Below are 13,222 nucleotides of genomic sequence, written 5' to 3' on the forward strand. Positions count from 1 at the left end.
GTACTTTGACTTTGCTCAGACTTAAGATTGAGTTAAAATGAGACAGATTCATGTGAGAGATATACCTCTGTCTCGTTTTAACTGCGTCTTAAGTCTAAGCAAAGTCAGAGTGCGCTCTATAGATCTCACCCTAAAACACATTTTCTTCGGCGGTGTTCCCATTAGATTACAACATGGGGTCATTCAAGGGGCGGACCAACAAATTCCTGAAAGTCCGGCACCGCATTGGTGGTTCCTCTGGTACTGCAAATGTTCACGGGCGGCGGTAATCACTTAACATCAGGTGTCCCGCTGAAGTATTAGAGGTACCGGGATAACCTAACCCGTAGGTTTAACTGGTAATGTGTGGCACAGCTTTCAAAAATAAACATTTTTCTTTCTTTCACTAGAAGAATGGATAAATAGGTTTTTTTTTAATAAAACTCCTACAAAAAACCTATTCTTATTTATCTATTCTTTTCTATAAAAAAAACCAGCCAAGTGCGAGTCAGGCTCGCGCAACGAGGGTTCCTTACTACAGTCGTATTTTTGACATTTTGCAGGATAATTCAAAAACTATGATACATAAAAATAAATAAAAATATGTTTTAGAATGCACAGGTGAAGACCTTTCATATGATACCCCACTTGATATAGTTATATTACTTAGAAAATTGAAAATACTAATTATTAGTTAATGACCACAATTTAAATTTTTTTGTGTGATGTAACCACAAATTCACGGTTTTCAGATTTTTCTCCAAATGTCAGCTATATGATCTACCTACCTGCCAAATTTCATGATTCTAGGTCAACGGGAAGTACCCTTTAGGTTTCTTGACAGACAGACAGACATGATCCTATAAGGGTTCCGTTTTTCCCTTTGAGGTACGGAACCCTAAAAAAAGGTTTTCACCTGTTGCGGTGAGGCGGCGTCCGTCCTGCCAAACCTTTCGCCCGCTCCCAGGCCGAAGGTACCTTCCCGCGCGCCGTAGCCCACCTCGTAGTATCCACCCTGCAATGTGATAGCCTAGTGGTTAAGACGTAAGCCTTCGGGAGGTCGGGGTTCGATTTATTTATTCAGATACAAGTTAGTCCTTGACTGCAATCTCACCTGGAAGGCACTTTTTATTAAATCCATGCCCCTTTGGTTTCTACACGACTGGTAACTGGCCACGGCCAAAGCCTCCCACCAGACCAGACCAAAAATTTAGAAATTATAAAACTCCAAACCCCTGCCAGGAATCGAATCCGGGACCGCCCACTAATAAGACCACTGCACCAGGGAGGTCACCAAAAATTGGTTGACTGCAAAAGTCTACCGTGTGTTTGAATGTTGTATAGAAGCAGGCGTTACTTTGCGGAAGTCCATGATATACAATGAACCAAAAGCTTAATTTGCTGTAATCTGCTGAAACAAGTCGAATCTGTATATTCAATTTGTGCATTGTAAGGTCTACATCTCCTAAGGATGCTCCGGTGTCGGGGCGAAACGTGCGTCGAGTGTGTTTTGGGATTTTTGTGGTGCTGCGTGGTGGTGGTGCGTATTGCTTGCCGAGTGGCTGCTTTTCCAGCATGGTTAGCAGTGGGAGGGCGGGCGGTGCATTTCGCACGCTGCATGTTGCATCATACAGATTAGACCTGTTTCAGCGGATTACAGCAAATTAAGTTTTTGGTTCATTGTATACCGTGTGTTTACTCACCATGTGGTGCGGCAGTCCGCTCCTCATGAGTTGTTCGTCGTACGCATACGCGCCGCCGTACAGCGCGCCGCCCGCGTAGCCGGCCGCACTGGCCGCGTTCGCGCCCGTCGAGTTGCCCGTTGACGCCGCCGACGCTCCCGAGTTTACCGCACCGCTTACTACAAAAAAAATATTTTGCATATCGGTCCAGAAACCTCGAAAAAATCGGTGTGCATACATAAAAAAAACCGGGCCGAATTGAGAACCACCTCCTTTTTGGAAGTCGGTTAAAAAAGAACAATTAGCTGCATTTGTAAATAATTTTAAATACATATCAAAAATTGCGAAACCGGCAGGACTCGAACCTGCGTCTTTTGGGTTCGCGCCCGGCACTTTGATCGCTAGGCCACGGTTTCGCTTACTGCCCGTGACGAAATTTGTGATATGTACGTTCACTCAGTACTGAAGCGACTGTTTATGCCATCTAGTAGCGACACTTTGCAGTTGTCGAAACATTATAGATGGCATTAACAGTCCCATCAGCACTGCGTGAACATACATAATAATACTCTTGCAGTGTTGCACATAAAAATGTTAAAATATCTTGTACGATAGTACGGAACCCTTCGACTCGCACTTGGTTGGTTTATTTATATATTTTACAATTCTTAGCTTAATAATATCTTGAACACATTTAAAAAAAAATTATCAACATTTTGCATCTTCTCCACTTTAAGTATATTTTTCGTAGTTAATTTTCTTGTATGCTAGTTAACTCATTTGTCTACCATTCGAATATTTATGACTATTTACTTACCTAAACCACTTTATATATTTTATAATGATTGTCGATTTCTTTTTTCTGTATGTTACAAATTGTATGTTACCTTGTTTAGTGCATATATTTATTTAAGCATTGTGTACACATGTTAAGGGTTACCGCTTAGATCTTAATCTATTGTTTTTGTATTTGGACCATTTATAGCTGAAACCTGTTTTGTGTGCCTTTATAATAAAATAAAATAAAATATATCGAGTATAGTTGTGTGAGCGAAGAATTTTGACGTGTGTGATGTAGGCAAGTAGACGCGAACGTTGCGTAAGTAGGTACTCACCTATCTTATTCATTAAACACGTACCAAATTTCTTACAAGCGAAAAGGTGGTGACTGTCTCCGCAAAGTGCACAAACTGGGTCCTTCTTAATCTGATTGTCAAGTGTGCTATGAAATGATTTGGATTTTGGTGCTTGATTACTTTGAATTTGACTTCTGGTATTGTTAGTATCGATCATTTCTAGTGCTCGAATCTTAGCCTCTAAAAACTCAGCGAGTTTATTCCACGTGGGCATTTCATCCGGTGATAAATGGCTCATTTGAGTTTCCCACTGTTTATGCGATTCGACGTCTAATTTAGACACCACTAAGTATATCAAAAATGAATCCCAAGATCTGACATCAATACCCAAGTTCTTCAGCTGGTTCAGACAGCTCAATGTTGTATCAAGAATGAGTTTAAGTGCACCAGCTGACTCATGACTCGTTTGTTTAATAGAAAACAATGATTTAAGAACAGCGTTGCAATTCAATCTCTTGTTATCATATCGCCTTTTCAAGAGCAACCACGCTTCCTCGTAGTTAGCATCAGTAATAGGCAAATTGCGTAATAAATTTTCAGGTTCTCCACTCAAGCAGCTCTTCAAATAATGAAGTTTCTGAACACTCTTTAAATTGCTGTTGTTGTGAATTAAACTACCAAATAAATCGTGAAAAGATTGCCATTCATTATATTTTCCATTGAATGAGGGTAGTTTGATCGATGGTAATTGTACTTCATTATGCGATGAACATGATCCAGAGTTTTCGCTATTTTGTGTAGGCTTAAATTGCTCGAGTTTATTTTTTAACACTGATTTGTAAATAGTATAAAGTTCTTCAAACTGCTCGTATAAATCTTCTGTAAAATATGTTAAATCTTTTCTCGTGTCTATGGTAGCCTGATTACCGCAGATAGAGGCGATCTGTCGATGATCAGACTTAAATTCGCTCCATAGTGTTTCTAAAGACTCTAATTTAGATTCAATGTAAGCCTTAGTTAGTCTCTCTTTAGGTGTCTTTTTGTAATTTCTATCAGCCTTCATTAAGTTTTCAAAACGATCTTTTTGAACAAGTATTAACGAATTCATTGTTATTTTTAATTGTTTGAAGGACTAAATTAACACAATATTAAAGTTCAACATAATAAAGTCCAGTCGTATCATAGAAACAATTTAAAAAATGTACAAAATACTAAGCTTGAATCTTGATAGTGCAAACATTACCAAACATGTCCAATGTACCAATTAGTAACTTCTAAGTTCTAAAAGTTAAGTTAAGTCACTAATGTTCACAAATAATTAAAAGTTTATTCACAAGTAAATTCAAAGTGAAATTAAAACAAAAAAATTCCATGGACACTGGGATTTTATTCTTACACAACTGATTTTTTTAGTCTTTTTAAAGCGAAATTTAGTCTAAGTTATTTCAATTTTCACACATCACAGACGAAATTTTTCAAAGTTTTTCACAGCTAAAATTTAGTTTTTTTCACACTAATTTTAACTAGTCTTCAACTCGAATTGCACTAAATCACTTTTCATTAAATTCTATTACTCACAATTTCTCTCCCGAATGAACTATTTACTCACGCCTTTATAGCATAGCACTATTATTTACACTAGAACTTAATACACTTGATTTACACCTTTACTGAAACCACAAATCAAATCATTTCCTTATACTGTTAGTATGGCCTTAGAATAAAGCGTGAGATAAGGATCAACTAGCGCCATCTATCGGTGGCTGAGAAAAGATTTCCACACAATCTTTAATTTAGACACCGAGTCACGAAAATCATCACATTTACAATAAAGGCAACTGTCAATGTGTCAGTGTAGTGAATCAATAGCCATGTTCGTTTGTGTTCTTTGTGCGCATGTGCGCGATTCGTGCATGCGTAGGGTATTTCTATGTGATGCGCTAAACTTGAAGCAAAATCACTTGTCAGTTATGGGGACACATGCGCAAAACTAATTTTATTATTTGCGCATGTCTCATATATGTTTCAGATTGGGGTGATGCCAATCTGGTAGAGTTTAACGCGACAAAAACTCAGGCGTGCCTGCTTACAGCTAAACGGAGTCCTTTCACCTTGACTCCCACTTTCCGAGGTGTCTCCGTTCCTATCACCGATCATATTGATCTCTTAGGTATCGACATTTCAGCCAATATCAACTTCGGAAGGGCTATCGAAGCTAAAGCCAAGACTGCTGCCAAAAAACTTGGTATTCTCAACAAAGTCAAGCAGTACTTCACGTCGCACCAACTGGTAACCTTATATCAGGCCCAGGTCCGGTCGTGCATGGAGTACTGCAGTCATCTCTTCGATGGCTCTGCTAAATACCAACTAGCCGCTTTAGACGCCGTTGATAGTCGAGCCAGGAGACTTATAGGCGAAGATTCACCACTTTTGGGGAAGCTTCAAAGTCTTGATCACCGCCGAAAAGTTGCCGGCCTATCGGTGTTTTACAGGATATATTTCGGAGAGTGTGCGCAGGAGCTGTTCGATCTTGTCCCTCCCTCACCTTTCTACCACCGTACCGCAAGACACCGGGCGAGTTTTCACCCCTATGTCGTCAACATTCCATCTTCGCGCACGAAACGCTTTGCGTCATCATTCCTTATATGCATGGCTAGGGTCTGGAATACTCTTCCTAAATCAGTGTTTCCTGTCAATTATAATCCGGGTATCTTTAAAACAAGAGTGAATAGGCACCTTCTAGGCAAACGCGTCCCATCTTAGGCCATATCATCACTTTCCATCAGGTGTGATCGTGGTCAAGCGTGCGCCTATAACGAATAAAAAAAAAAAAAAAAATGTCCAAATCGTGTCAAAAAAGGGAACATCATCATCATCATCATCATCATTAACCAATAGACGTCCACAGGTGGACATATGTCTCTTGTAGGGACTTCCACACGCCACGGTCTTGCGCCGCCTGGATCCAGCGGCTCCCTGCGACTCGTCTGATGTCGTCCGTCCACCTAGTGGGTCTTTCAACGCTGCGTCTTCCGGTGCGAGGTCGCCATTCCAGCACCTTGGGACCCCAACGTCTATCGGTTGTGTGTGCTATGTGGGTGTGTGTATAAAAGGGAACAAACACGACTAAAACCATTTCATTTTGACAGTTCAGCATCAGTGTTGCTATAATGTTTATTTCATTTATTACCATTCTGTTTCTAGTTTTTTAAATATGCAAGAAAAATCAACTCCAAGTGCGAGGCAGACTCGCGCACCGAGGGTTCCGTACTACAGTCGTATTTTTTTCGACATTTTGCATGATAAATCAAAACTAGTAGTAGTATGAGCTGTGCGTTGATAAATCAGTCAGTCAGTCAGCTTTTCATTTTATATCTAGGTTGAAAGATTGAATTATTTCCATAACTAGCTGATGCTCGCGACTTCGTACGCGCGTGGATTTAGGTTTTTAAAAATCCCGTGGAACTCTTTGATTCCCCGGGATAAATAGTAGCCTATATGTCATTCTCCAGTAGGGCGATTGTCTAAAACCTGCATCAATCATTATTACAATCTCAATTGTTCTGATTGGCTGAATTTGTGCGATTCTTGTTGCAACAATGCATTGTGGCCAATAGTGAGCGAGCATTAACCAATCAGAGATGATTGCGATCGTGACATTGTAGCTGTCAAACAACCGCGGTAGGGCCACAGGTCCTCAAATATACCCATGCAAAGAATTACGTCGATCCGTTGCTCCATTGCGACGTGATTGAAAGACAAACAAACACACTTTCGCATCAGTACCCTTAGTATAAATGCGAAAGTCTGTTTGTTTGTTGGTATAGATAAAGACCTGGAGAGTGACATAGGCTACTTTTTATTCCGGAAAATCAAAGAGTTCCCACGGGATTTTTAAAAAACCTAATTCCACGCGAACGAAGTCGCGAGCATCAGCTAGTTTATAATATGGGTACTGATGTTATTTCAGTACAATCAAGATGAGGCCAATATTGTTTTTGGCATTGCCCTTCGTGTCGTCCACGCGGAGGAAGCCGCGGGGATAAGCTAGTCGTGAGTATAAAACAATGCTCGTCCTCTCACCTGTCGTGGTCGCAACCTTGGCTGTCGACGTCTGCGTCGTGGACGTACTCGTTAAACTGTTACTTGATGCTACTGAGTTGTCATACTGGAATAACAGACATATATCATTACATTAATAAAAAAATCCGTCAAGTGCGAGTCGGATAACACATTTAAAAAAAAAATTATGGCGGCCATTTTGAAATTTTTATTTTTTGTTATAGCGGCAATAGAAATCCCACCAAAACATTTACAGTACGCAGCCAAAAGTGATGAACATCGATCTTTAGGAGGAGGTGCTGTAAGATTCTAACCGCCGTACTCAGTCGTTACTTAAGATTGAGTTAAACGAGACAGATCTATGTGAGAGATTAGCGACTCTGAGTACGGCGGTAAGACTGCAGAAATGGGGAAACTGACGTCGCTGACGTTTGATGGTGATCACGGCAATAAGTCTCACCTGCTCTTTGTGGTGTTTGGTGGGCGGATGGTGGTAGGGCGCGGCGGGGTGGGAGGGCGGCGCGGTGTAGGGCGCCGCGGTGTACAGCGCGCTGCCGCCGTACGCCGCCGCCGTCACGGCCGATACCGACGTCGCTGACGTTTGTTGCTGAAAATATCATTTTAATACAGAAACGGCAGGAATATAAAACCCGCAGCGAGTCGAACACGTAGGTTTCCAAAGCAACCCCAAACTTGTCCCCCAAATTAGAATCATTAATCATCATCATGATCAGCCCATCACCGGCTCACTACAGAGCACGGGTCAGGTGATAGCCTAGTGGTTAGGATGTTCGAGTTCTAATCGTTTTGTAAGGACACTGGTCTCCATAACTCCGCAAACCTCTTACCTGGTAGGATTTGATCATGGGCTGGTACTGTGTGAGGGTGACGCTGGACGGGTACGCGCTGGCGATCGACGCGCCAGACATCGTTGCGTTTGTGGAGTTCACCTGCATACATCAACACTGGTCCCCACAAGTCCGCAAGCCTCTTACCTGGTAGGAGTTGATCATGGGCTGGTACTGTGTGAGGGTGACGCTGGACGGGTACGCGCTGGCGATCGACGCGCCAGACATCGTTGCGTTTGTGGAGTTCACCTGCATACATCAACACTGGTCCCCACAAGTCCGCAAGCCTCTTACCTGGTAGGAGTTGATCATGGGCTGGTACTGTGTGAGGGTGACGCTGGACGGGTACGCGCTGGCGATCGACGCGCCAGACATCGTTGCGTTTGTGGAGTTCACCTGCATACATCAACACTGGTCCCCACAAGTCCGCAAGCCTCTTACCTGGTAGGAGTTGATCATGGGCTGGTACTGTGTGAGGGTGACGCTGGACGGGTACGCGCTGGCGATCGACGCGCCAGACATCGTTGCGTTTGTGGAGTTCACCTGCATACATCAACACTGGTCCCCACAAGTCCGCAAGCCTCTTACCTGGTAGGAGTTGATCATGGGCTGGTACTGTGTGAGGGTGACGCTGGACGGGTACGCGCTGGCGATCGACGCGCCAGACATCGTTGCGTTTGTGGAGTTCACCTGCATACATCAACACTGGTCCCCACAAGTCCGCAAGCCTCTTACCTGGTAGGAGTTGATCATGGGCTGGTACTGTGTGAGGGTGACGCTGGACGGGTACGCGCTGGCGATCGACGCGCCAGACATCGTTGCGTTTGTGGAGTTCACCTGCATACATCAACACTGGTCCCCACAAGTCCGCAAGCCTCTTACCTGGTAGGAGTTGATCATGGGCTGGTACTGTGTGAGGGTGACGCTGGACGGGTACGCGCTGGCGATCGACGCGCCAGACATCGTTGCGTTTGTGGAGTTCACCTGCATACATCAACACTGGTCCCCACAAGTCCGCAAGCCTCTTACCTGGTAGGAGTTGATCATGGGCTGGTACTGTGTGAGGGTGACGCTGGACGGGTACGCGCTGGCGATCGACGCGCCAGACATCGTTGCGTTTGTGGAGTTCACCTGCATACATCAACACTGGTCCCCACAAGTCCGCAAGCCTCTTACCTGGTAGGAGTTGATCATGGGCTGGTACTGTGTGAGGGTGACGCTGGACGGGTACGCGCTGGCGATCGACGCGCCAGACATCGTTGCGTTTGTGGAGTTCACCTGCATACATCAACACTGGTCCCCACAAGTCCGCAAGCCTCTTACCTGGTAGGAGTTGATCATGGGCTGGTACTGTGTGAGGGTGACGCTGGACGGGTACGCGCTGGCGATCGACGCGCCAGACATCGTTGCGTTTGTGGAGTTCACCTGCATACATCAACACTGGTCCCCACAAGTCCGCAAGCCTCTTACCTGGTAGGAGTTGATCATGGGCTGGTACTGTGTGAGGGTGACGCTGGACGGGTACGCGCTGGCGATCGACGCGCCAGACATCGTTGCGTTTGTGGAGTTCACCTGCATACATCAACACTGGTCCCCACAAGTCCGCAAGCCTCTTACCTGGTAGGAGTTGATCATGGGCTGGTACTGTGTGAGGGTGACGCTGGACGGGTACGCGCTGGCGATCGACGCGCCAGACATCGTTGCGTTTGTGGAGTTCACCTGCATACATCAACACTGGTCCCCACAAGTCCGCAAGCCTCTTACCTGGTAGGAGTTGATCATGGGCTGGTACTGTGTGAGGGTGACGCTGGACGGGTACGCGCTGGCGATCGACGCGCCAGACATCGTTGCGTTTGTGGAGTTCACCTGCATACATCAACACTGGTCCCCACAAGTCCGCAAGCCTCTTACCTGGTAGGAGTTGATCATGGGCTGGTACTGTGTGAGGGTGACGCTGGACGGGTACGCGCTGGCGATCGACGCGCCAGACATCGTTGCGTTTGTGGAGTTCACCTGCATACAACCAACATAATATCACATTACATGAACTACATTTACGTACAGCTACATTTTATATGAACAAAGTCAATATGGTCTCTGATTTTTATTTGCTACTAGCTGACCTGGCGAACTTCGTACCGCCTAACAGTCGATTCTTTAATATTATTTTTTAACGGTTTTTTTGTGGTATCGTATCAGTACTTTTTTATTTTTTATTTTTATTTATTGATCACGTAAATTTCAATAATACATTTTAAAATAAACAGTTCGCCATCCTCTAGAAACTGTTATAGTTTATGTGAGGATAGCGAGTTCGCGTTATACAAATTTAATAAAATATAGGTAAAAAACTGTTCTAAAAATAAAAGCTGTTAATTAATGCATATTTGTACATATAAAATATCGTTACATGAAACACTTCCTAGACCTAGACTAGGCATCCAAAGAGGCACCTAGATCCAGGAAGTGCCTCTAACAATTTCTTATAAAAATCGCTTTTACTGTAGGTATTTTGCAGAGTTAATGGTAAGTTATTCATTATATTTGCTAAGATATATGAACATGTTCTAGTTCCATACTTATTATTAGTCTTAGGTAATTTAAACTTTTAAACTTCTTGTAGTTTGGTAAGATGCGCAGATTTCTGTTTCTCTCTTTACATGTGAGGTGCTCATCAGTACTTTCACCTGTCTTCATTTTTGTCAGCGTTCTGATTACATGCTGTATATGTAAGACTTACAGCCGCACTCAGAGTCGCTAATCGTTACTTAAGATTGAGTTAAAACAAGACAGATTTATGTGAGATATAATTATCTCTGTCACGTTTTAACTAAACTGTAACGATTAAGCGACTCTGAGTGCGGCTGATAGTATGTTAACTCACCTGTGGCGCATAGACGTTGGCGCCGTAGACGGGCGGATGGTGAGACACGGCGTGGTGCGCCGCGTACACGTTCTGTTGGCCGACTGTCTGCGCAACCACAACCGTTATGATCATTGTAAACATAAAGGTTTTTTAAAGGAACTCTCTAGATGGCCACAAGCTGTCGTTTGATATTAAAAACTAGATGATACCCGCCACTTCCATACCATCGTACAAGAAAGAACACTTTAATTTTTTGTATGTACCACAACGTTTTATAAAACACGGTATTGGAACCCTCGTAGCTTTAGTTTTAAGTTCGCGTGATAATCATCACCACTTAAATCATCTTACAAATCCAACAACCATCAAAAAGTGTAATTTATTAGCCACTTTGAATTAATTATTTGAATAATAAATAACAGCTTTCGAATGTTTCGAAGTTTTTGAACTATTATTTACTGTTTATAGCTGGACACTTTTTCAACTCTTCCCCATACACACCACACTTGTGCTATATAAAACATTGCTATCTGCTAAATTTCATAATTCTAAGTAATTGGGAAGCTTAAGCTAGTAAAAAAAAGATTGTAGACTCATCCGTGATTTGAGACGATACATCAAAACATTCAATTCGTCAAAAAAATACGAATCGAATGTACGTCTTTGTATACGTCCCGCAAATTGCTAATGCGCGTGGCCGCCATTATAGTGACATCAGCACTAGACTGAAGTTTCGAGCTGATGGTATATTTTTATTTCGGCTGACGTCAAATGACATCATTTCGATGTTAATGAAACATGGTTCCAGCGCAATAGCAATTTGCGGGACTTATATGACGGCCACGGATGTGGATACGGATGAGTGCACAAACGCCCGTACTCTGTCAGCAGGTATACCTTAGGCCTGTGGTGCGGCGCGTAGTGGTGGTGCGGCTGCGGGGGCGGCGCCGCCTCGCTCGCCGCCGCCGACACCGCCGACACGCCCAATTGCTTCATCGACGCAGACAGCTTCTCCAATGCTGCGGACAAGGAACATTGTCATTTTTTTTAAAGAATATTAGCCATGTCACTTGACTAACATTGCCCCTTTCCTCTCCAATTAAGCGTTAAGCTTGTGCTAGGAGTAGGTACGACAATAGTGCAACGGGTGGGGTTTGAACCGGCGACCTTTCGAATTTCAGTCCGCGCCTTTAACCGTTGAGCTATTGCGGCTATTGGTACAGCACGACCAATAATAGAGCCTCAATAGCTCAACGATTAAGGAGCGAACTGAATTCCGAAAGGTCGCCGGCTCAAACCCCACCCGTTGCACTATTGTCGTACCTACTTCTACTGCAAATGTTCATGGGCGGCGGTAATCACTTAACACCTGGTGACCCGCCTGCTCCGCTGCTCGCCATTTTTATTTTAAAAAAACTACTAATGTAAACACTCTAAGTACATTTACCTAAATAAAGCTGTCATTTAATCAATTACAGTACGCGGCAGAAAGTAGTGTACATCGACCTTTAGAGATAGAAGATTTGTAAAGCATTGTCTCTGTCGTTGAGACCGACATCATATAGGTATGAGTGACAGAGACAACGCTCTACAAAACCGAAATATGATTCTAAAGGCCGACGTACCATTTTTTTGTTCCAAATTACAATTACAATTTTGCTTAAAATTACCCTCGACCCCCAAACTAGGTTAACCCGTGTCTAGGGGTCAGTCTCTTCCCAGATATGCAATGACAATGATTATTATTTTAGCTTTACAGCGTGTATGAGCGCGCGTTTCGATGGGTGTGCGTGCGTGTGTGTGTGTGTGTGTGTGTGTGTGTGTGTGTGTGTATATGTGTATGTGTGTGTGTGTGTGTGTGTGTGTGTGTGTGTGTGTGTGTGTGTGAGAGTGTGTATGTAAACACATATGGTGTTTACATACACACACACAGTGTTTACTTACCTTCTGCCGCGTACTGGACTGTAGTTTAGACACGTAAATTACTTACGTGTGTAAAACTACAGGTGTAATCTTGGCCTAACTATTAACACTTGTAACTTACACGTGCTGTTGGTGACTGCAGGCTCTGACGCGACAGGTTGACTCGTCTGCGTCGTCTCCACTGATAAGTTATCATTTAACTGGAAACATATTACACAGTTAATCTATCAATTTCAGAGTTCTCATCATCATGATCAACCCATCGTCTCTCACTACAGAGCATGGGTCCTCCTAGAGAAGGGTTTTGGCCATAATCTACCACGCTGGTAAATTATATATTGTATATTATGGATAGATAGCACTTGGAACATTACTCTTTGTAGCGCCATGAGAGATTAAAAAAAACATATATAGACCAATGAACAACCAACCAACACATAACCACTCCTTTGCGTTGCAGTCGGTAAAAACCCCGATGTGCCTCGTAAATAATGTGATAGTTACCATACTGTTTGTGTTGGGCTAGCTATTACTAGGGGCTTCAGTCGGGGTCTCGTGGTCTCGTGGCTGGTGGGCACGGGCTGCGGCTGCGGCTGTGACGTCACCTGCTACCAATATACGGGGGGCATGCCCCTCACGACGAGGAACACGACGCAGGGAGAGAGACGTAGATAATGTGATAGTTACCATACTGTTTGTGTTGGGGTAGCTATTACTAGGGGCTTCAGTCGTTGTCTCGTGGCTGGTGGGCACGGGCTGCGGCTCCGGCTGTGACGTCACCTGCTA

General features: G+C 43.6%; 3 protein-coding genes across 3 annotated transcripts in view; 1 reads left to right on the top strand and 2 right to left on the bottom strand.

Moving 5' to 3' along the window:
* LOC117983981 (putative uncharacterized protein DDB_G0287457) overlaps positions 1–13,222 on the top strand; it is a 54,168-nt gene that overhangs the window by 14,898 nt on the left and 26,048 nt on the right. The gene's annotated exons all lie outside the window — the stretch shown is intronic.
* LOC117983987 (protein lingerer-like) overlaps positions 1–13,222 on the bottom strand; it is a 42,222-nt gene that overhangs the window by 9,621 nt on the left and 19,379 nt on the right. Inside the window, exons 14-22 of the mRNA XM_034970634.2 lie at positions 13,124–13,219; positions 12,558–12,636; positions 11,411–11,532; positions 10,532–10,618; positions 9,559–9,660; positions 7,260–7,406; positions 6,821–6,905; positions 1,683–1,840; positions 896–994 (exon numbers count right to left, since the gene is read on the bottom strand). Of these exons, the coding sequence (XP_034826525.1) occupies positions 896–994; positions 1,683–1,840; positions 6,821–6,905; positions 7,260–7,406; positions 9,559–9,660; positions 10,532–10,618; positions 11,411–11,532; positions 12,558–12,636; positions 13,124–13,219 (975 nt within the window). The remainder of the gene's footprint in view (positions 1–895; positions 995–1,682; positions 1,841–6,820; positions 6,906–7,259; positions 7,407–9,558; positions 9,661–10,531; positions 10,619–11,410; positions 11,533–12,557; positions 12,637–13,123; positions 13,220–13,222) is intronic.
* On the bottom strand, positions 1,983–3,905 carry LOC138402615 (uncharacterized). The gene has a single exon (XM_069499995.1). It carries the CDS (start codon positions 3,843–3,845, stop codon positions 2,598–2,600), a length of 1,248 nt encoding a protein of 415 aa, XP_069356096.1. The 5' UTR covers positions 3,846–3,905; the 3' UTR covers positions 1,983–2,597.

This window comes from Maniola hyperantus, chromosome 7 (assembly GCF_902806685.2).
Source record: "Maniola hyperantus chromosome 7, iAphHyp1.2, whole genome shotgun sequence".
NCBI lineage: Eukaryota > Metazoa > Arthropoda > Insecta > Lepidoptera > Nymphalidae > Maniola > Maniola hyperantus.